The sequence below is a fragment of the Boeremia exigua genome, assembly GCF_020726555.1.
Source record: "Boeremia exigua strain MPI-SDFR-AT-0100 chromosome Unknown C7974scaffold_7, whole genome shotgun sequence".
NCBI classification, from domain to species: Eukaryota; Fungi; Ascomycota; class Dothideomycetes; order Pleosporales; family Didymellaceae; genus Boeremia; species Boeremia exigua.
Window position 1 is genome coordinate 395,520 of NW_025763524.1, and position 20,154 is coordinate 415,673.

The 20,154-nt window shown below is 54.0% G+C and overlaps 6 protein-coding genes across 6 annotated transcripts; 3 read left to right on the forward strand and 3 right to left on the reverse strand.

Annotated features, from left to right (window-relative positions):
* Nucleotides 1-2,105: 2,105 nt before the first annotated feature.
* On the forward strand, nucleotides 2,106-3,911 carry C7974DRAFT_376793 (uncharacterized protein; the record flags this gene model as incomplete). Its single annotated transcript, XM_046140301.1, has 3 exons — nucleotides 2,106-2,156; nucleotides 2,286-3,076; nucleotides 3,125-3,911. The coding sequence occupies 3 exons, from the start codon at nucleotides 2,106-2,108 to the stop codon at nucleotides 3,909-3,911; spliced, it is 1,629 nt and encodes a 542-aa protein (XP_045996035.1).
* Nucleotides 3,912-4,853: 942 nt separating this feature from the next.
* C7974DRAFT_395730 (thioredoxin-like protein) lies at nucleotides 4,854-5,936 on the reverse strand. The gene is made up of 3 exons (XM_046142008.1): nucleotides 5,554-5,936; nucleotides 5,220-5,485; nucleotides 4,854-5,163 (listed from the first exon to the last, which is right to left on the reverse strand). Exons 1-3 carry the CDS (start codon nucleotides 5,810-5,812, stop codon nucleotides 4,966-4,968), a joined length of 723 nt encoding a protein of 240 aa, XP_045996036.1. The 5' UTR covers nucleotides 5,813-5,936; the 3' UTR covers nucleotides 4,854-4,965.
* Nucleotide 5,937: 1 nt separating this feature from the next.
* C7974DRAFT_360251 (ATP-dependent RNA helicase-like protein dbp5) lies at nucleotides 5,938-8,177 on the reverse strand. The gene is made up of 4 exons (XM_046139686.1): nucleotides 7,733-8,177; nucleotides 7,201-7,683; nucleotides 6,716-7,154; nucleotides 5,938-6,665 (listed from the first exon to the last, which is right to left on the reverse strand). Exons 1-4 carry the CDS (start codon nucleotides 7,963-7,965, stop codon nucleotides 6,378-6,380), a joined length of 1,443 nt encoding a protein of 480 aa, XP_045996037.1. The 5' UTR covers nucleotides 7,966-8,177; the 3' UTR covers nucleotides 5,938-6,377.
* A 631-nt stretch (nucleotides 8,178-8,808) lies between these two features.
* C7974DRAFT_313282 (uncharacterized protein) lies at nucleotides 8,809-14,415 on the forward strand (the record flags this gene model as incomplete). Its single annotated transcript, XM_046138403.1, has 10 exons — nucleotides 8,809-8,850; nucleotides 8,915-8,941; nucleotides 9,049-9,233; nucleotides 9,286-9,709; nucleotides 9,760-11,360; nucleotides 11,675-11,802; nucleotides 12,215-12,492; nucleotides 12,684-12,815; nucleotides 12,896-13,913; nucleotides 13,961-14,415. 10 exons carry the CDS (start codon nucleotides 8,809-8,811, stop codon nucleotides 14,413-14,415), a joined length of 4,290 nt encoding a protein of 1,429 aa, XP_045996038.1.
* A 615-nt stretch (nucleotides 14,416-15,030) lies between these two features.
* Nucleotides 15,031-17,475, reverse strand: C7974DRAFT_197230 (uncharacterized protein). The gene is made up of 2 exons (XM_046136722.1): nucleotides 17,003-17,475; nucleotides 15,031-16,732 (listed from the first exon to the last, which is right to left on the reverse strand). Exons 1-2 carry the CDS (start codon nucleotides 17,041-17,043, stop codon nucleotides 15,181-15,183), a joined length of 1,593 nt encoding a protein of 530 aa, XP_045996039.1. The 5' UTR covers nucleotides 17,044-17,475; the 3' UTR covers nucleotides 15,031-15,180.
* Nucleotides 17,476-18,472: 997 nt separating this feature from the next.
* Nucleotides 18,473-19,512, forward strand: C7974DRAFT_434401 (putative methyltransferase-domain-containing protein; the record flags this gene model as incomplete). Its single annotated transcript, XM_046144988.1, has 4 exons — nucleotides 18,473-18,619; nucleotides 18,807-19,055; nucleotides 19,102-19,407; nucleotides 19,459-19,512. 4 exons carry the CDS (start codon nucleotides 18,473-18,475, stop codon nucleotides 19,510-19,512), a joined length of 756 nt encoding a protein of 251 aa, XP_045996040.1.
* Nucleotides 19,513-20,154: the final 642 nt, after the last annotated feature.

Below are 20,154 nucleotides of genomic sequence, written 5' to 3' on the forward strand. Positions count from 1 at the left end.
ACATTGCCGTTTTCCTTCAACGTCCTGTCTTCACTACTGAACCTGTCGTGCGAGGTTGTTCAATTACAGCCTCCGACGCTTGGTACAACGGTATCGGAAGCGTACTCCATTTAGTCGTTGTATGCTGTGTTCCCTTCTGCAGCCACCATCATGTCATGAGGCGCTGTCAGATTGAGCCTCGCTGTGAACATCGACGACTTCGCTGCCGGGTAATTTGGTGAACACGGTTTCTTGCCTCGGTGCGTGATTTGATGTGCCGGAGCCGTTGGGAAGCAAAAGCAATCTCGAGTGAGCTCTGATCCAGTGATCCTTGTAACGCAACAGCAGACCCCGCTTATCCACATCGCTATCGTTGAATCACAAATTGTCGGCGGCATTACTCCGCCACGCGTCTGTGTTTGCAGATCTGATGCAGAACGAGAAAGGAGTCTGTGTTGAACTCCTCCGTACGCGCAACGGGAAAAGGTTGAATCTCGGTAGGTTTGCGCCAACCGCGCGCCGCATGCCCCTGGGCGCGGTTGGCGGTCCGTCAACGTTGATCCTTTCCGCTTTGCGGTCCTAAGCACTTCAAGTGCGACACGGCCCTGATCCGCAGCACTTCGAAGTGGAAGAGATTGTCTCTCTTCCCGTATCATCACTTGCAATTCGCCGAGCAAAACTTGCCGTTGCGGCGCTTCTCGCAAAGAGGGGATCCCTCTTACGTGTTCGGTCCGCGCAGGGTCATAAGAGTGTGACTGCCCCTCGACCCGGGCGCGAATTTGCAACCAATCCTGTCCGGAAAGGCCGACAACCGTGGACCGCAGCAGGATTTTGGACGTGAGATGGCCTCACACCGTATCAAATTTGGACGCTAGCCTGGATTTGGTTACCACTGCTGCGTTGTCACTTCCTGCCCAGGAAGCGAACCGGTCAGCATCTCCTGCCCACATTTGTTCAACTCACTTCCCTCCCCTTCTCAACTCAACTTTACCGTACTCGACGAAAATCGCCATCACTTGCACCGCTATTACGACACTAGATTCGTGCGGCAATCACCAAATTTCTACCCCATCAACAAGATCTATCAGAGCCCTCGCTCAGGATGACAACTCGGAGCCCAGACGGAGCCTTTACCAGGTACTTACTGCCCAACGGTTTTCCCTACTGTCTTGTTTTGCTTCTTGTTCTGTTTTTTGTTCAAAAGATTCTGTTGCGCTCAAATCATGTATGCATGTCGCGTTTGATGTTTTCTTTGCGTCTCGCCGCCATTTAGCAATCCAGGCTACAGGAGCTCCACATGGACATCCACACCACGGACAAACCCCCAATGGATTTCCTGTTCCCATGGATCTCTGGAGAACTACGTTTGCTCACCCTTTCCCCGGCTGGCTGAGGACCAATTTCCCGGTGGACTCTGCCAAGGAGTTCAGCATCACGTAGACACAACATCAGAGCAGCACTGCGCTCTTTGTTTCGGCAACTCGATCTCTCGGTACACCGAGTTCGGAGCTTCAAAATTAGAGCTTTCGAAATGTCGGTGAACACGCCGTGGATCTCAATGATTGACCACCGGGCGGTTCTCGCTTCCGGCCGCGGATCATCCGACATCGCTTCGCAGCAGTGCCAAGCAATATTCGTAGACATGCATCGCCCACAGCAACGTCGTTCAATTATGTTTTCGTTCGACTAAGCCTGCAACATTCGACTTTGCCGTCGCTGGATCCTCTCGACCCTGGAATGCTTACAACCCTTGGATCCTATTGCTGTCCGGCATGCCATGAGGGTTCTTCCCCGCCAGGATGGAGGACGCCTGTCCTATTCGCACCACGGATTCTAAATAGCAGACGGACCGACCACCGAGTGTCGTTTGAGAGAACAATTTGGAGAGGGAGAAAGTACGTACAGAAGGCTCAAGCATGCCTATGCTGTCTGCCCAACCTCTTTTGATCGTTGAAACTGACTTGTTGCGGTGTTGAAGGATGTGGCCAATCTGTAAAACAGATCCCACACTAATTCTGGCTTAACGGACGTGGACCATTGTTCTGACTGGACTACTTCGACATTGCTCTGCCGAGCAGCCACCAACGGAGGCCTGGACCATCTAATCCATAGGTTCCTGATTGCACATGGCAACGACCCTTCACCTGGCTGTCACTCCACGACGCTGCCTGCACTTGGTGCGTCTTCTCTCCACACTACGTGACCCAAATGTATACTAACATTGATTGCAGACTGGGCTCTGGAGCACTAACACGGCGCTTTCATTTGTTACGAATCTGTTTTCTACACACTGCGATTTGGTTTAGGCACTAACCCCTGCGTTCAGCGTATCACTCTTCGACTCACCACCGGAGGCTGATTTCTATATTTCCAACATCACCGAGTGGAGAAAAGACATCCCTACACCCCCTGGCTCTGGACAGGACCTTTCTTTTTCTTCAGACTTCCAGGACATGCACAGCACTGAACTCTTTGACTTCAAGGACACTGCCTCCCAGTGCAGCATGGACAGCGCATACCAGAGCCAGACTAGCGCAAGCCAGCGCGGAACCAAGAGACCACAGCTCTACCCCCAGGAGAGCCAGAGCACGATGGGTGCACAGCTTGTTAGCGGCGACATCTACTCGCCGTCAATGAGCTCAGATAGCTACAACGCCTTCCAGGACATGAACCAGATGCAACTTCCCGCTGCCTGGGACGCCCAGGAAGGATCCATGGGATTTGCTAACTACTCTACTGGGCAGGACTTTCCCCTATACTCGACGTCGACCGCCTCGCGATTCAACCCCACGTCCGCAGTCAACATCTGGGGTCCCGTCCATTCGCAATTCCAGAACGTCTCATATAACTTCACATCCTACCCCACAGACTCGAATGAGACAATGTTCAACACAGCAGCGCCTATTCAGCAATGGAGCAGCGCGCGCCCTACGACCGTACGCAGCTCATCATCTTACACTGCACATGGAGCATCGCGACGTGCTTCCTCCAACGATGTAGGGTTCAGTGCATTTGTCGCTTCCCCAAGCACAACAAGCGTACAGCTGCCTCAATCTGTCGAGTCTGAGCAAACACAGTCACAATACGTTGAGCAGAGGTAGGCAGCATACCATCATGTGTCAGCTTGATCTCTAACAGCATGTAGGAACGATACCGAGGAGAGCGCCAACACCTCTCTTGCACCACAGTCCCTCAGCGGTCAGGAGGAAGTACAGTCTCCCATTGACGCTACTGAAGCTACGCTCGAGGAAGAGCGCACAAAGGTTGCTCGTAGCCACATTCTCTACCAGCAAGGCCCTGACAAGGACGGTAAATACCACTGCCCAGAGGAGGGTAAGCCTGGCTGCACCCACAAGCCCACACCTCTGAAGTGCAACTACGACAAGTACGTCGATTCGCACCTGAAGCCATTCCGCTGCAACAAGAAGACCTGTGTCGGCGTCCAATTCTCCTCCACCGCATGCCTGCTCCGCCACGAGCGTGAGGCCCACGGCATGCACGGACACGGTGCCAGGCCCCACCTCTGCCACTTCCAAGACTGTGAGCGCGCTGTGCCAGGTCACGGCTTCCCTCGCCGTTACAACCTCTTCGACCACATGAAGCGCGTCCACCAGTTCGAAGGTCCAACCACTGAACCCTCCCCACCTACAATGCAGGGTCACGCGCTGCGCAAGCCTGTGTCTCGTAAGCGTAAGGCAACAGAGGACATGGTCGAGAAGCGCCAGAAGGTCATTAAGCTCACTGCTGAGCAACAGCTGCAGCAGCGCCGCGACCAGCTCGCCCAGGACTTCGTGAGCAAGAAGCAACACATCATCGACTTCCTCACCAACCTCACTGGCCCTGATGAGCTGTCCGACGATCTGAAGCTTAGCCAAGACGTCATGGCTCTGCACGAGATCAGCACCAAGTTCAGAAGCAGCTACGGCGGCTGAATGAAGCTCACAACATCAGTAGACTCTGGTCTGCTCGACGCCTGAGTAAGGTTTGTTTCGCGCTCCGGATCTTCTCGACATTCTTGTTTTCCCAACTGCCTGGCATGTTTGTACCCTACGTGCCTGGCATCTTATAGCTTACTCCACATGCCTGGATGGATCTCCCGCCCCTGCGGATGTTGACTTCCCACATGCCGGATGGATGCCCTTCCCTGGAGGATTGCCCACAGGATATGTCCCTGCCGTGGACTGGATACCATGGACAGCCGGACTGCTTGAACGCGCTGCGTGAGAGCTAGCTTGCCCTTCGGGGTAGAGGGACGGTGGTCCCGCTCATTGCATCAGGAATGGCATGAGTGTAGACATGGGTGATTCTTGAAATTTGGCTCACATTGATGCTTACTGGAGTTTATGGTTACTTGTTTTGAGATTGTATGTAGCTGTTGGAAAGATCACATGGAGTGATTGTCATGTAATGTTACTGATTTGTTTGTCCTCTTCAAAAGGGACCGCATCTCGTATCAAAGTTGTGTAGTTAATTCCGTTCAAAACGGGTTTGTGTACAAGACACTGCGCTTTTGTTGTCACATTAATTATCGTACTCTACCTGTTTACTCGCGCGCGATGACGACGACCGGCGCGCGGTGCTTGTTCCAATTACCACGTGCGTCGAAATTAATTGTGCCTAGAAGCTCTCGCTTCAGCACGTGGGAGCTATCGATTCTCTTTACCTCAGGTCAGCAGGAAGCCGGCCAGCTGTGCAAGCCATGCGACAAGCAATACCCCGCGTTGCGACACTCCAATGACTACGAGTGCATCACAGTCTCAGACGCTTATAGTGGGTTAACGCATTGATCTCAAGACACGCAAGTGCGTACCGTCCATGCATCTTCACCGAGACATCCCCAAAGACCACAAGTCACGTCGTGCATCAGAAAACCATCATTAACATGTATGTCATTTATCCCTTCCTATGCAATTTGTGGTATCATAGTTCGGCTCTCACGCCGTCTCCGCGCCCTCCGCTGTCCCTCTGCACTGCACAGCAGCAAGCCTACTTCGCCTCGATCTCCTTGACGATGTCGGCCTTGAGGTCCTCGGGCTTCTTGGTGCTGGCCCAGCGGCCCTTGACCTTGCCGTCCTTGCCAACAAGGAACTTCTCAAAGTTCCACTTGACGCGCTTCAGGCCCATGAGGCCGGCCTTCTCGTTCTTGAGCCACTCGAAGGTGGGGTCTGCGCCGTCGCCGTTGACCTGCAGGGCGCGTTAGCTGGAGTCTTGTGGTTTCGCGGGAGAAGGGGAGTGCGTACATCGATCTTGCCCAGGATGGGGAACGAGACGCCGTAGTTGAGTTGGCAGAACTCCTGGATCTGGTCGTTGCTCCCGGGGTCCTGGCCGCCGAACTGGTTGCACGGGAAGCCGATGATCTCGAACTGGTCGGCGTACTGCGCCTTAAGGTCCTTGTACAGCTTCTCAAGGCCGGCGAACTGCGGTGTGAAGCCGCACTTGGACGCGGTGTTGACGACGAGCACGACTTTGCCGTTCAGTTTCGACAGCGGGTACTCGACACCGCGCTCTGGGAGGAGTTAGTCGGGTCTGGCCGTGGGCGGAAGCTGTTATGTGCAGGAGGGGGCGGGGACGTACTGTCTTTGGGCTTGAAGTCGAAGAAGGTAGTTGCGGATGCCATGTCTGTGTCGTTGCTGGTGTTCCAGAAAGTGCGTCTAGCTGGTTGTGTAGGAGTGATGCTCAGGGTTCGGCGCGTAAATGTAGATACTGTACGGCAGGATCGTGTTGTTATAAACTGTCGCTCTTGCGCGCCTCGTCGCACACCTGTCGCGATGCGCGGGGCACTAGACTTCGCCGCTCGGATCATGTCATGTGAAATCCTGCGAAACCCCCCCATCACGATCCGAATTAGGCGTACAGGGCCGCAATATCTTGCTTCTGGGCCAAGTCTGTATTACCCAGCTTACGAAATGCACTGGCTCGATTTGCGATTCGTCGGGGTCTACGAGTCGAAGCCTCGGTCGCAGCGGACGAACTGCGGCGCATGTCTGTGCGCGATGACGTTATTCGTCGTCTGCGCGGCGTAGATGCTGGATTGGGCTGCCTTCGGATGGTGGATGTGTTTAGACCCGAAAGGTTACCTTGTTGTGCAAGTACGCCGAAATACACCGATTGTGCTTCGTACGATGGAGGCTGAGATTGAATCACAAAGCAGACGAGTCTCGAACTACATACGAAGGCCTCAAGACGGTCTCTGTGGGTATCTCAAGATTTACATGTATCGTGTCTATTTTCCTGACCTTTGTGGTCCATCCATGCTCGCCGAGGAACAATGCCTCCACCGTTGTACATGCAACGCAGTAGTGTATCATCCGTCTTCACATGCTCATATATCGTTGTCGTCGTCGTGAAAGCCCCTATCGGTATGCTTTGATGCTTCTGGAGGTCTCCGGTGCGGCCATTCAAGCGTCTCCACTGACGATCTCGTTCATCTCTTGGGTGGTCTTGCCAGCGCGCGAGCTCTTGACGACCTTCTGGATCAGCTCTTCGACAGCGTCCCAGTCGCTCGTGTCGATAGGCACAAGGTCGGTCTTGAAGTACGTTGCGATAGCGTTCAGCTGCGACCAGCTCTGCTTGTCGTGCACAAAGGTGAGAGCGACACCGACACGGCCGAATCGTCCGGTACGTCCGATGCGGTGCAGATACGTCTCGGGATCAGCGTCAATGCCATTAGCCATAGTGGGAACGTCCTAGGACATGTTAGTAACATGTATAGCACAGCTGTGAGCTCGTAACTTACGTAGTTGATGACCATTGTCACGGACTGCACATCTATCCCACGTGCGAGAACATTCGTCGTAATCAGCACCTTGGCCTCACCCGACCTGAAACGGTCAATGATCCTGTCACGGTCCGGGCCTTCCAGACCACCGCTGAGCTGGGCAACCTTGTGTCCTTCCGCTTCCATGCGTTGCTCGAGCTCTTCGGCGGTCCTGCGGGTTCGGACGAAGATGATTGACGAGGCCTGGGTCATGAGGCCGTAGAATTTCAGCAGCGTCCCGAACTTGTCGTTGTCCTTGTCGATATCGATGTAAAGCTGCTTGATACCTTCAATCGTCAAATCTTCATGGGCCAGGGTGAGGACGTTGGCTTTCGGCGCGAAGCGATTGGCGTACGAGATGACGTTCGGGGGGAAGGTCGCAGAGAACAGTACTGTCTGGCAGTCCTTGGGAAGCATCCTACGTTGGTCAGTATGAGGAGTGAATGATATGCGCAGATACTGACGTCTTGACACGGGTGCATTGCTCGCCCAAGCCTTGCTGGTCAAGCATGTTGTCGGCCTCGTCCAGGACCAAGATCTTGATGCCCGTGGCGTCGATCAACCGCCTTCTCAGCATATCTGTAACAGTTCCGGGTGTGCCAACGAGGATGTGCGCTCCGTACTTCTGGCCACGTCTCGATGGGTCAGGGATCGCCGCCATTGTCTTCAGACCCTGCATAAACTGGCCCATGTGTGATATGACGCCCAAGATCTGGCGAGCGAGCTCTCGGCTTGGTGCCAGAACCAGAGCCTGTGGCCTCAGCTGCCCGAGGTCGACACGCGACAGGCAGTTCAGAGAAAAGGCAGCGGTCTTGCCGGTTCCGGACTGCGACTGCGCGATCATGTTCGTGGGCGGGTCCATGAGCAGCAGCGGCAGGGCTTTCTCCTGGATCTTGGATGGCTTGCGGAAGTTCATCGAACGAATGCCCTGCAGAAGGTCCTCCGAGCTGCCCAAGTTAGTTCACGGTGAAAAGAGGTGGATCTTCGCCAACTTACAGCCTGAGCTGCTCGAATGTCTGGGCAGAGAACAGAGGGTTGTTTGGGTCGGCCTGCATATCTGCGAGCTTCACCTCGACGTTGAACTCGGTCTCGACCATGGTAGAGCCGTTGCCGGGGGGTCCACTGCCGTCGGCCTGAGCTTCTGCGAGCGAGCTTTCCTCCGCTGGCGTCTCCTCTGCTGGCGTCGCATCGGCCGGAGGTGCTGCGGTGGGTTCTTCGGTGGACGACATGGTGGGGGGTAGGGGTGCTGTGGTCGAACGCGTCTGTTTGCGAGTGTCGCAGGCGGCGGTGGGGGCGGGCGCACTGAAAAGGGCTGGCGGGCTCCAACAGTCGCTCGAACAAGGCAATTGCGTGGCGTTGGCGGCGGGAAGAGCCTCAAAGAGCCTCAGAGAAAGCGGGCGGGTGTGGCGTGGGTATCAATGAAAGCGTGGTTGTTTGGGCGGGTCAAAGCTGCGTGAACAAAAGCGTGGTGCCGGTGCGCTCATCGCGGGGGCAGCGCGCTAACTACGTTGGGCGACAAGGCTGCAGACAGCAGCTGCTGCGATGGAGCAGATGTGGACCATGGCTTTCATGTTGCAGAATAAATGGCGAACTGAGAATATAAGCCAAGTACACCACACAACATTTAAGTGGGGGAAATACTCAAAAACTCCATAGAATACCTTTTTACCTACAATATAGGAAGCTCTTAACTAAATTCTAGATTTAGGTATTATGGTTGCTACACGTTCAGTATTCTGTAAAGTTGGTAAGCTTAGGGTCTTATCCGCCGTTTTTCTGAAATTTGAGAGCATGGCGCGGCGCGTCGTCATCCGCGATGGCTTCGTCCCAGACGGGCAGCTCGTCGCCAGGCCGCACGCTTTGCTAGCAGTTGCGGTGCCAGAGGGATTCCGGCTGAGATCCCGAGCCACCCTGCTCGGCGCGCACCGCCTCCATTCGACCCCCACTTGGATTGGGCCGCCCACTGGAGCCCCGAGGCCCTCAAGCACCGCTCTCTGCGAGCCCTCCCTCCTTTCTGGTTCGATGCGCCGATCGCACGTGCACTAGCAACTGCCCCCGACTTCTGCAGCATCATGGAGGTCGACATTGCGCCGCAATTCGGCGCTGAGCTGAAGGTACATGGTTGCCGCACCCCTCGACTGCACCGCCGCAACATCCACTGACACGGGCAATCCACAGGACGGCTTCAAGACGGTCAACGCTTGGGTACGACCCCCAGCACTGCAGCACCCCCTTGCGTGAAACACTGCGCTCCGCCGGCGCTCCCACTGCTGCCGCCGCCCGCCCTGCTCGTGTGCTGATTACTAGGCCAGGTCTCCGGAGGCATCGCGTGGCTCGACGACATCCAGCAGTTCTACCGCGAACGCAGCGCCATAGAGAAAGAGTACTCCCAGAAGCTCAGCGCCCTCGCAAAGAAATACTATGAAAAGAAGGCCCGGAAAGTGAGCGCCCTGAGCGTCGGCGACACCCCCACAGTCACTCCAGGCTCACTAGAGAGGTGCGCTCTTGAATGTCCGACGTGAAACACACGAGCTGATTGCTGGCTGCAGTGCCTCCATGACCACATGGGGCGTCCAACTGAACACCCTCGAGCAACGGGCGACTGAACACGACCAGTTTGCCTCCGCCCTTGTCTCGCAGCTTGCCGACCCCTTGAAGACACTGGCGACCCGCACTGAAGAGCTTCGCAAGCTCCACGGCGACTATGCCGCAAAGCTCGAGAAGGAGAGGGACGGACAGTACGCCGATCTGCGCAAGACCAAGGGCAAATACGACACTGTGTGCCAGGAGGTCGAGAACCGCCGCAAGAAGCTCGACGGTGCTTTCGACCATGGCAAGAACAAGGCACGGAATACCTTCGAACAGCACCAGGTCGAAATGCGCAACATCAAGAACACGTATCTCATCAGCATCAACGTCACGAACAAGCAGAAGGAAATGTACTACCACGAGTACGTTCCGGAGCTGTTGGACGTAAGACTCTCCCTCTTGAAGCGCCAAGGCAGCACTAATGTTAGCAACAGAGCATGCAAGATCTATCAGAAACCCGTGTCAATAAGTTGAATGCAATCTGGTCCCTAGCCGCTACGATCGAGACCCAGACCCTCACGCGCAGTACGGAATACCTCCAGCATCTCTCTGCTGAAATCCCTCGGAACAACCCTCTCCTCGACTCGATGATGTTTGTCAGACACAACGCGGGTGGATGGCAAGAACCTGGTAACTTCCAGTTTGAACCAAGTCCGGTTTGGCTCGATGACGGGAATCTTGCTGTAGACGAGTCTGCGGTAACCTTCTTACGAAACGTGTTGTTGAAGACCAAAGGCTCGCTGGGAGACTACCGACGCGATCTCGATAAGAAACTGAAAGAGGTAGAAAACGCAAAAGCCGTACGAAGGAACATTCGGGAAGGAAAGGACAAGAGGGACGAAGTCGATGTGGTCCGCGCCATATTCGCAATTCAAGAGGCTGCTCACGAGCTTGAAAAGCAGAAGGTCAGCGCTGAAGTCGAAGTCTCGACAATCACCTCGGTCGTTGGTGATGTCAGCATTGGTGCAAGGAACCACAACTTCAAATCTCAGACGTTCAAGATACCCACAAATTGTGATTTGTGTGGTGATCGGATATGGGGCTTGTCTGCCAAGGGGTTTGACTGCCGAGATTGCGGTTACACGTGTCACAGCAAGTGTGAGCTGAAAGTGCCAGCCGATTGCCCAGGGGAACAATCAAAAGAAGAGAGAAAGAAACTCAAGGATGAGCGACAAAAGGCTTCGCATGCTGTCACATCGACAAATGGCGCTGCCACCGGCTCGCAGTCTGACATGCCGCGGCTAGGCAGAAGCGACACTGTGAACTCGATGAATACACTTAGTTCTGGCTATTCTGCGACAGCTCACAGATCGATATCTGGAGGGATGTCACCAACTGCTGAGGAGCCGCCGGTAGAGAAGAAGGCACCCGCGACTGGAGCTCGGAAGAACCGAGTGGTCGCGCCACCGCCTGCGGCATATATCAAAGCAGACGATGATGCTCCTCCACCAGCTTCCAGCGCTCTAGAGGTTAAGGGCAGGATGCTCTACTCGTATGAGGCAGGCAGCGCAGGCGAATTAACGGTGACTGATGGGCAGGACGTCACCATCCTGGAAACCGATGGTAGGTCCTCTCTCAGCATCTCTCCCATGTTTCAGTATCTTCTGGACATCTCGCTTACGGACTATACAGACGGTTCTGGCTGGATCAAAGTCCGCGCTGGAGCCAAGGAAGGTCTTGTGCCTGCCTCATACGTGGAGATTCTTGCTGCAGCGACACCACCCACTACTGCATCCACTTTCTCCTCAACGCGCCCGGACTCAACCTACTCTGCATCGTCTGCTTCTACAACAAATCTTGCAGCTCAATTGACCGGAGGCAAGAAGAAGGGTCCAGCTGTGGCACCTAAGCGTGGTGCGAAGAAGCTCAAATACGTTGAAGCATTGTATGAGTACAACGCTCAAAGTGACGTTGAGCACTCAATGGCGGAGGGCGAGCGATTTGTGCTGATCAACATGGAAGCAGGTGATGGTTGGGCAGATGTCGAGAAGGACGGTGTCGTACGGAGTGTGCCTGCGAACTACATCCAGCAGGTGTAGACCACTCGTCTCGCAGTCGTGCAAGAGTGTGGTTGCAGTGCATATTGAGCGTCTAGATATATCATCAAAACATCCTCATAACTGCAAAGCCTCGTCTATTTTGATCAAACAATACACTGCCCGTCTTTGGCAGGTGCGTCTAGTGGGCTCTCCGCCGCTTAGTCCAAATCCAGGGTCTTGCCTTTGACGACCTCATGTCTTCCATCTTTACCATCTTCCTCACATTTCGGTTCATCATATGTTCCACCAGGCAGTGTGGCTCGATCTGCTTAAGCATCGACCCTCGCGATGTCTTCAGTTGCCGCTGAAGTGCACACGTACTTCCCAAAAGCGCGGCAAACACGAGACGAGATCAACGAGCAACAGTGCTGTGCAACCAGCACAGTTCATTGGCTAGCCGTAGGTCTATAGAAGCCGCTCCTATAGTTTTCTTGGCCAGTCCCACACTCGTGTGTTGACAAACAATGCCACCCGGGGTTCACAGGTGTAGCGAAGCCTATTAGCATTCTTCGGCGGGCGACTACCTAATATAGCAGAGCTGGACTCGGCCAAAGAAGTCTCGTCATTGCCACCTCCTGTGCCACATTCTCGGCTTGCGGAATGCTAGCTGGAAGACTGGCGAGGGGCCCAGCGTCGCACAGCAGCATCACACGCAGGCAGGGCGGAACCACCCTGCCAACCACGCGCGCGCTCTCCATCAACGGCTTTCGATCCCCATCCAAGATTATACTATGACGCTAAATATTGCATCGAAGACCGACTGCAGTTCGGCAATCCCGATAGCGTGGTTGAGAGGCGAAAGGGCTTGCAGGCTTCGTGTGAAGTCGGTATACAAACTGGCAATACAGAGGCCCTGGCTCTGGTGATCACAGTGACACATACTGGTGGCACTACTCAATCTGCTCCTTTTCTATACAACAGCTGTTCTCTGAGTTAGTTTTACCGGCGTTGTTGTTCACATTGCTTGAATTGAGTCACTCCTTTTCCATTGCCATCATTTATTGCCTCGCATTCTCGACGCTCGTTGCCATATACTATACGCTCTACGCAGAGATTGATTCCCGAATTCGGCCAGACAACCGAAGGCCTTCGTGGGCAGTGCTTCACAGGGCCAGTCCAGATCGGGAGGTATCGCATTTCTCGCCTTCACTGCGCCTTCCAACAAACGCCCGCAGACCCTTGGCTTGGCACACGCTTGATACAAACAAACACTTTCATCCTTGTCCTTTCTACCAGTATCAGGTTCACTCTTGCGACAGGGGAAGCTCAGTCGTAGCTCGCGCCTCGCATACCCACTTCTTGTCACAACCTCTTTGGAGCTCCTCCATCTCACTCCTTCGACATCATCAGTATATATTACACGCTCCTTCCGCATTCCTGGCTCGTGCTTAACCACAACAAAACCACAATACAACGACCCCGAGATCTCTCCGCGTAGATCACCACGCGAAGTCTCACGTACCTGCGTACTGGAGAGGTACGTTGTCTCACTTCTTATTGCCAACTGAGCACTGACTGAGCGTGGCTGCAGTTGCCGGCAAAGTTCAATTGGAGCGATTGCAAGTGGCCTTTCACGATGAGATATCAATACATTGCTATCTTTGCTGCGGCCGCCACGATGACCGCAGCGAAGCCTCACCAGCGCTTCCATCGTCATGCCCCTGCTTATGTTGGTCGCATGGCTCGCCCAGATAGTACCTTGTCTGCGCTGGCGCCAGTTGAGACTGTGGTTGTGTATGAGTTGGACGGTCACCTCATTTCCGAGGAAGAGGCTCGCCGCGGCATCGCCAATGGCACTCTTCGCTGGGGCGACGATGGCGTTCTTTCAAGTTCCATCAAAGGTCCCGTCGCGCTTCCCACTACCCCACCAGCTTCCTCGACCGAGGTGAAGGAGTCAGCCCAGGATCAACCGGCAATTACTCAGGTTCAACAGGTCGAGACGCAACCGCCTGTGGCATCCACAAAAGAGACTTCTACTGTAGTCATACCTGCTTCGTCAGAGCCGGCCCCTTCACAAGCACCTGCTCCAGATGTGGCTCCAAATACCCCAGATGTAGCACCAGATGCGTCGCCGGATAACCCCAATGATCTAGTCGACGAGAACGGTAACTGTGCATCTTGCGATAAGCCATTCCCGAACGGTCTCATTCCCTGCACCCAGTTCCCTTACGGCTACGGCGCCATGCCTCTCCATCACGAGGGCCTGGGAGGTTGGTCTGGTATCCAAGATCCTGTGTACCGCGGCAGCGATGGGTTCGATAGCATCAGGACAGTCGTCAAGGGCTCGTGTTCTGACGGCACCTGCTGCACAGAAGGCACCTACTGCTCTTACGGCTGTCCGAACCCATACCTCAAACTCTCCTTCCCCAAAAAGCAAGGTAGGACTGGTCAGACCGTCGGCGGCCTGTATTGCAACGATCAGGGCATGCTAGAGATGGCTGATGGCTCTATCGGCGAGACGCTTTGCGGCAAGGGCTCCAGCAAGATGACTGTCAAGGTGCAAAACAAGCTCAAGAAGCCAGTGTCAATCTGCCGTACCGACTACCCTGGTAATTTCTGGTGCACTTGAAGCGTTGGACCCAACTAACCCCTACAGGTACCGAGTCCATGACCTTCCCTCTAACTGTCGGTCCCGGCGAGATCGGTTACCTCGCCAACCCTGACCAGGGCAAGTACTTCTTCTGGGATGGTAAAGCTACCTCTGCCCACTACTATGTCAACAAGCAAGGTGTACCTGAGAGTGAGGCATGCACGTGGGGCCACGACGGCAAGGGTGTTGGCAACTGGTCGCCAACAGTTTTTGGCACCTCCTTCGATGACCTCGCTTCTGGTGTTGGCTACTCCAGCTTGAAGCAGAACGAGCTGAACTGGAACGAGAGACTCGACTACTCGATCACATTTATTGGCGATGGCGTCGTCAATGCCTGCAAGTACAAAGCTTCCACTGTCCAGTACGGTCAGGGCGACAGGTGGTTCGACAGCATCAGAGAAGGCTGTACCGCTGGCATCTCAGAAGGCAGCACTCTTACCCTCGTCCTTACGGACGACTAGTCGTCGTCGGGTCTCGCTCGGTGTACGACGCAACCGAAATTTCTTCTGTTCATGTTTCTTACTTCGGGTCAAATGATCCTTTGTAGCTTCTCACATTTTGGTTCATACTTCACCATGCCGGACAATGTTCGGTTCGATCTCTATGATCTTTTGCTGGACTCGTCATTTGTCCAGATACACGGCTCCATTTCAACTGTATCAAACATATCCTCTTCTCCCATTTCAACACACAGTTGGCGCTCGGGGTGTCGGACCGCACACTCTGGGACACCAGCCTGAAAAGGACATGGGATAAATACTGGTGGGTGTTGCTGCCGTCGTTCGTGTCGGATGACCTGTGCGCAAGGCAAGTTTGGAGAATTGACTTTCTTTCGGATTACTGGGTGGGGATTCTCGAGCGTAGCCACTCAAATGGCAGGGCGTTACAGATGGTTCACGATTTCTTTTCGGGATTACGTATCTCATTCACGATAAGTAGCTGAATGCCACAGTCGTCGCCAACACTTTGCAGCGACAATAGGGTGTGACTATACTGCGTTCCAAGAAGCACCGATTGTCGTCAAGCGAGTCAATTCTAGCTGTCTTACGACAGCTACTAAAATCCTATGGGTATCGGTGTAAGACCACGTCCATTTTCTTCCTATGCGTAACATCCAATTCTAATCGGATACCTCCACGATCCATATATGTAATAACGCAGCCTAAACATGTACACTGAAATAAGTGTGAATACCATACGGGCATCAACTAAGGATTTCAAACCTGTCAGCTTACAGGATTAAAGCTAAGAAACGAGTTAGGATCGCCAAGGTCAAGGTTCAATGCAGCATCCGCTGTGAAACTCGGAAAAGCCTCTTGCTCGCTGACTCTCGGTTGCTCGAGCACAATTCCATTGTGTCCGCCATGAGTTAAGCAACCAACACATTCACAGCCATCTCCACACTGACACGTACCAGTCGCGTCATTGCAGCCTGGGAGAACCATCTCATTCCAAAAGAAAGATGAAGGCGAGAGGGTCGGGGTTTCTTCTTCGTGGCTTCCGCCAGGACTTTCGGCAACAGGTGATGATGCCGCAGGCGCTGGAGGCAGATGAGCCATTTCCAGCTTAGGTTGCGATTCGGTGGGCGTGGGTGTCGCGCTGTCAAGGAATTGGGGATGCTCGATGGAAGGCGTTGAGACTGATGATTGGCGCCACGGGCTGGCAAGAGTGAGCGGCGTGCCGGCCATGACGGTCGCATCTAGGCTAGGCTGGAACGGCATGTGCGCTGGGCTTGGCGATGCATAGGACTGTGGTAGTGGCGAAAAGTTCACGACCGGGCTTGCCTCGACACCAAAGCCGGGGTGATGTGGATACGTCGGCATGTCATAGAGAGGTGCTTGTTGGCCTCCAAACGCACCGGTGTACTGGAATTGGGCCATGAGTCGAACGTATTCCATCATGGTAGCGTTATTCGGATGGGCTGCGCAGCCGAAACAGGAACACCCCTCTCCACAATGACAGTTGTGCTCGGGATTATGCTGCGGTATTTGATGGCTGTTGGGTTGATGTGGCAATGACCCGTGCATGCCTCCGTTTAGGGGCATCGCCATCGACTGTTGATAGGCTGCAGCGGCATGGTTGTATATCGGGGCACCAAATCCGAAAGGAGGAGCTGGTGACGCATGCTGTTGGAAGCTTTGATATTGAGGCGTCCTGAATTGTGGTTGGACCTGAAACTGGAAGTGCTGACCGATATTGTGCGCGGCGTGCTGAATGTTGGGGGTATTGTTCTGCTGGGTCTTTCCAGAGCAACAAGACTTGACAGGCACAACAGGTGGCTGAGGCTCCTGTTTTGGTTTACTACTACAGCAACCCCCTGTTTGTGCGACTGGTGGAGGTGCGGCTTTAGGTTGGCAGCAGCTCGACACTTCTTTCTGTGCAGGCAGCATGCGAGGGGTCGAGCTTGCACTTGAAGGAGGAGATGCCTCGTTGCTGGCGCTCCTCTCGGTTGGCGTGTTGTAGGACGATGTGTCAGTCTCGTTTTCTTGGCTAGCTCTGATGGCCTTCTCTAACGATGTGGGGTGTATCGCTGTCGACTTTCGTTTGGGTTTGGAGATTCGGCTACTACCGGAAACTGCTACTGATTGTGCTCGTTCTGACGGACAAGCACATTCCGAGGTCTTTGGAATAGTGTAATTGATGACAATCCGCTCGCAGCTACACGAGCCAGTAGGATGGGGACAGCTGCTCAAGGGTCGACCAGGTTTGCGAACCTCAACAAGAACTCGGTCTCGGTGATCGCATTTTGAGGAACGATGCCCTCTGATGCAAGGGCCACTGGCTTCAAGTCAGCACGGTGCAGGGGATGCGTATGTCCAGATTAAACAGATGAAATACAACCAGCCACACGCATGCTCTGACGACTGCCATTTTAGAGTACCGACAATGGCAATCAAAAATCCGGCAATAGAGACCGTTCAGTCAGGAGCAAGGGTGCTTCGGCTGCACGAAACCCTTGCTGTTGGCAAGACCACAGGTGCTTGATAGTAGATATGTAATGACGAGGGACAGACGTCGTACAAGAAGGCTGAAGTGAGACGAACTTACCATGCGACCTTCTTGCGTTCTCCGTTGATGTCGGCCCACATGATGCGGGGTTAAGACGAGTTTGTCGAAACTTGCTCACTCTCTAGCCAGCGAACCCGACGACGAGCCGAGTGAGATGTAATGAGCGGGATTGGCGATTCCAACTACTGTGTATTCAATGTCGATGCGCACAGCGCACGTGGAGATTATGTTGCAGAGGGGTTCAGTGGCGTGTCGCTTGACGTTGCTGACAGGCTTTGGGCTAGACACCGATCCTGGTCGCACGGCAAAGGGATCGGCTGGGCTCGACTTGCCCTGCTGTATACGCCTGCAGATACTGCGTGGGCGAGAAAAGAAGAACCGCTCGAGACTGGATATGGCCTGTGCGACACGTAGGGGTCCGGTGCCGTGTGGCTGATGTCTTGCAACCGGAAACTTGCCGACGGGTTCCCGCGGTTCTGGCGCTGGACTGCAGACGGATGGGCAGTCTTGAAGGGTGGGATGATTTGGGCACGTTGAGCCAGTAAATCTCGCTGTCTTTGGCGCTGGCGTCTGGGGACCGAGCCAGAAGCGACCCTCAACTACAGGAAACGGTCGGTACGATTGTCGTTCACTGCGATTTGTGCCTTGATACCTGCGGCGGCGGAGTGAGCGGTAAGCGCTTTTCGAGACACTCGAGATTCTTAGCCTCTCGTTGCACGCCTATTGACTCGGGTCTGCAGCGGTAACGCACGGTGCTCGCTGGTTGGGCTGCCCGAACGTGTGGTGAGATGCTTGACCTCAAGTCGTGAAGACGGCGGCGCTAGTTGAGCAAGTTTCTTCTCCTTTGGGTTAGTCTGCTGAGACCGGACACTGGATGCTTCAGGCAAGATAGCCTTGAAGGAGCGGGACAAGAGTACTGAATGAGCGACGGAAGGAGGGGCGAACTATAAACTGTTTGTGAAAGTTAGGAGGACAATTACTTGACCAGGAAGTCGTGCCTCTGTTCCAGAATGGAAGGAGTCGTGTGCGGAACAACCAGGGAACGTGTGGGGAAGGATGGCGACGGCTCCTAAGCATTACCGGTCAGCTGTGGGCTACTACCCGGAGAAACACCAGTCTACCGGCATGTGTCGAAAGGTTAAAGCAAATCAATGTCTTGTGGGCGCTGCTAAGGGTCTGACGTCGGTGTTCCATTGAGATCAGCTTTCTGGAAGGCTACCTGCTTAGGCGAAACACTTAAGCCACAAGCCAAACATTTGTCCGCCGGCTATTGCTGGGGTATTTGCATAACCATAATTCCTGCCCGCATTCGAGCAAGTGGCCACGCCGGAAATATTAAGTGGTTGGTTCGTGGACAGCGGTCGCGACCGGTCTCTGTTTGGCACGTGATAGTGTTCTTTCTCTTGGCATGCGGCTCAACTGTGTGGCTGATGAAATTTAGCGGCTCGCTCCTTCCTTGAGCGCACAACGCACGGCCGAAGATCGTCTCGTCACAACTTGCCTTTCGCCATGGCTTCAGATGACGAGGGAGGTTTGGATCTCTTCCAAGAGCCAGCCGATTACTTTGAACCAGAGAAAGAGGCAACCTTTGCTACCCACCAGCTGTTGTCAGGGAAAGAATTCACGGTGCGATTGGTGGGACATAATCCGTTGTGGGTAAGGCTCCAACAATCTATGGTTTCGAAGCGAAGCAAGGACCTTCACTTTATCACCTTCTTTCCCCGCATCCATGTTCTAGAAGATTTCCATGACTGGTATCGTCCAGACACTAAGATACTGACCAAGCTTCTGTGTCCCTTGAGACCTCAAACGGTAATCACGGCACGGCCACTGACGTGTTCAGGGACACTTCCTATGGAATGCTGGGCGAACGATATCAACGTACCTAGAGGAGCATGCAGATGACCTTGTGAAGGGAAAGACTGTACTTGAGCTTGGCGCAGGGGCTGGTCTTCCTAGCCTTGTCTGTGCTCTCAATGGAGCCTCACAGGTGGTTGTTACAGACTACCCTGATGCTGAACTGGTTGAAAATCTTCGGTACAATATCGATCACTGTGATCTATTGCCCACGCCAAGAAGGATAGCTGCGGAGGTCAGCGGGTCTTGACTGCGCCAAGTAACGTCACTGACTATCACAGGGCTACTTGTGGGGTGCATCGACCGAAACTGTGACAAGCCATTTGGAGTCTGGCGGGCGATTCGATGTACTCATTCTTGCAGATCTTCTTTTCAACCACTCCGAGCACACGAAGCTTGTCAAGACGGTGGAGCTGACTCTGAGCAAAGCACCAGGGTCCAAAGCCTATGTATTCTTCACACCTTATCGGCCATGGCTTCTAGAGAAAGACCTTGCTTTCTTTGATCTAGCCCGTGAGGCTGGCTTCACTGTCACTAAGACATTAGAAAAGGTCATGGATAAGGTCATGTTCGAGGAAGACCCGGGTGTAAGCATTCGTTCCAGACGCCATAGTTTTCGTGCACTGATTCATTTGTAGGACGAGTTGCTGCGCCGTACAGTGTACGGTTATGAGCTTACATGGTCGAGCTGAACCAGCAGCACACCAGGAAGGACCTCCATTCAACGCTGCTACTCTTGACCCTTGAATCTGGGAACATGCGGCAGGAAGTCACGACATCAGACTCGGACGTGGCTTCATGATGCAGGACATCATCAAAAGCTATGCGCATGCTGTGTATACACGAAAAGCGCCAATAAGAAAATTCTACGACTTCCCTCGAAGTGGTTTTCATGACATCTCAGCCTTTGCACCTTCCTTTCTCAATCATGATGGGGTGACGACTAGTCCAGTAACAGATATTGGGTATCATCACACCCGTGGCTTCCAGTCTAACACGGGAGATGAAAACTCTATGCAAATCTTTCTCTGCCACGATCCGCAATGCACACAATGTTATAACTTAGACCGTGGGAGACGTACCGGTAGACTGGATAGTGCCGCGACAGCAGCCCATCTTCTACAGCATCGGAGCTTAAAGGAGAGTCTTCAGCCTCAACGCAATAGTCGGCAACCCAGGTGGTGAAGAGTCAAAGGATACTAAAGCGTACTCCGAGTGTCATGAGGTATTGAGACAGTGGCAGGACTTGCAGGCAGAGTTCCCGAAGACCCGGGAGCCATCAAGTCATGGCAGGCTCGTGCAAAAGAAGAGCTCGCTCACTCACATTCTTGGTA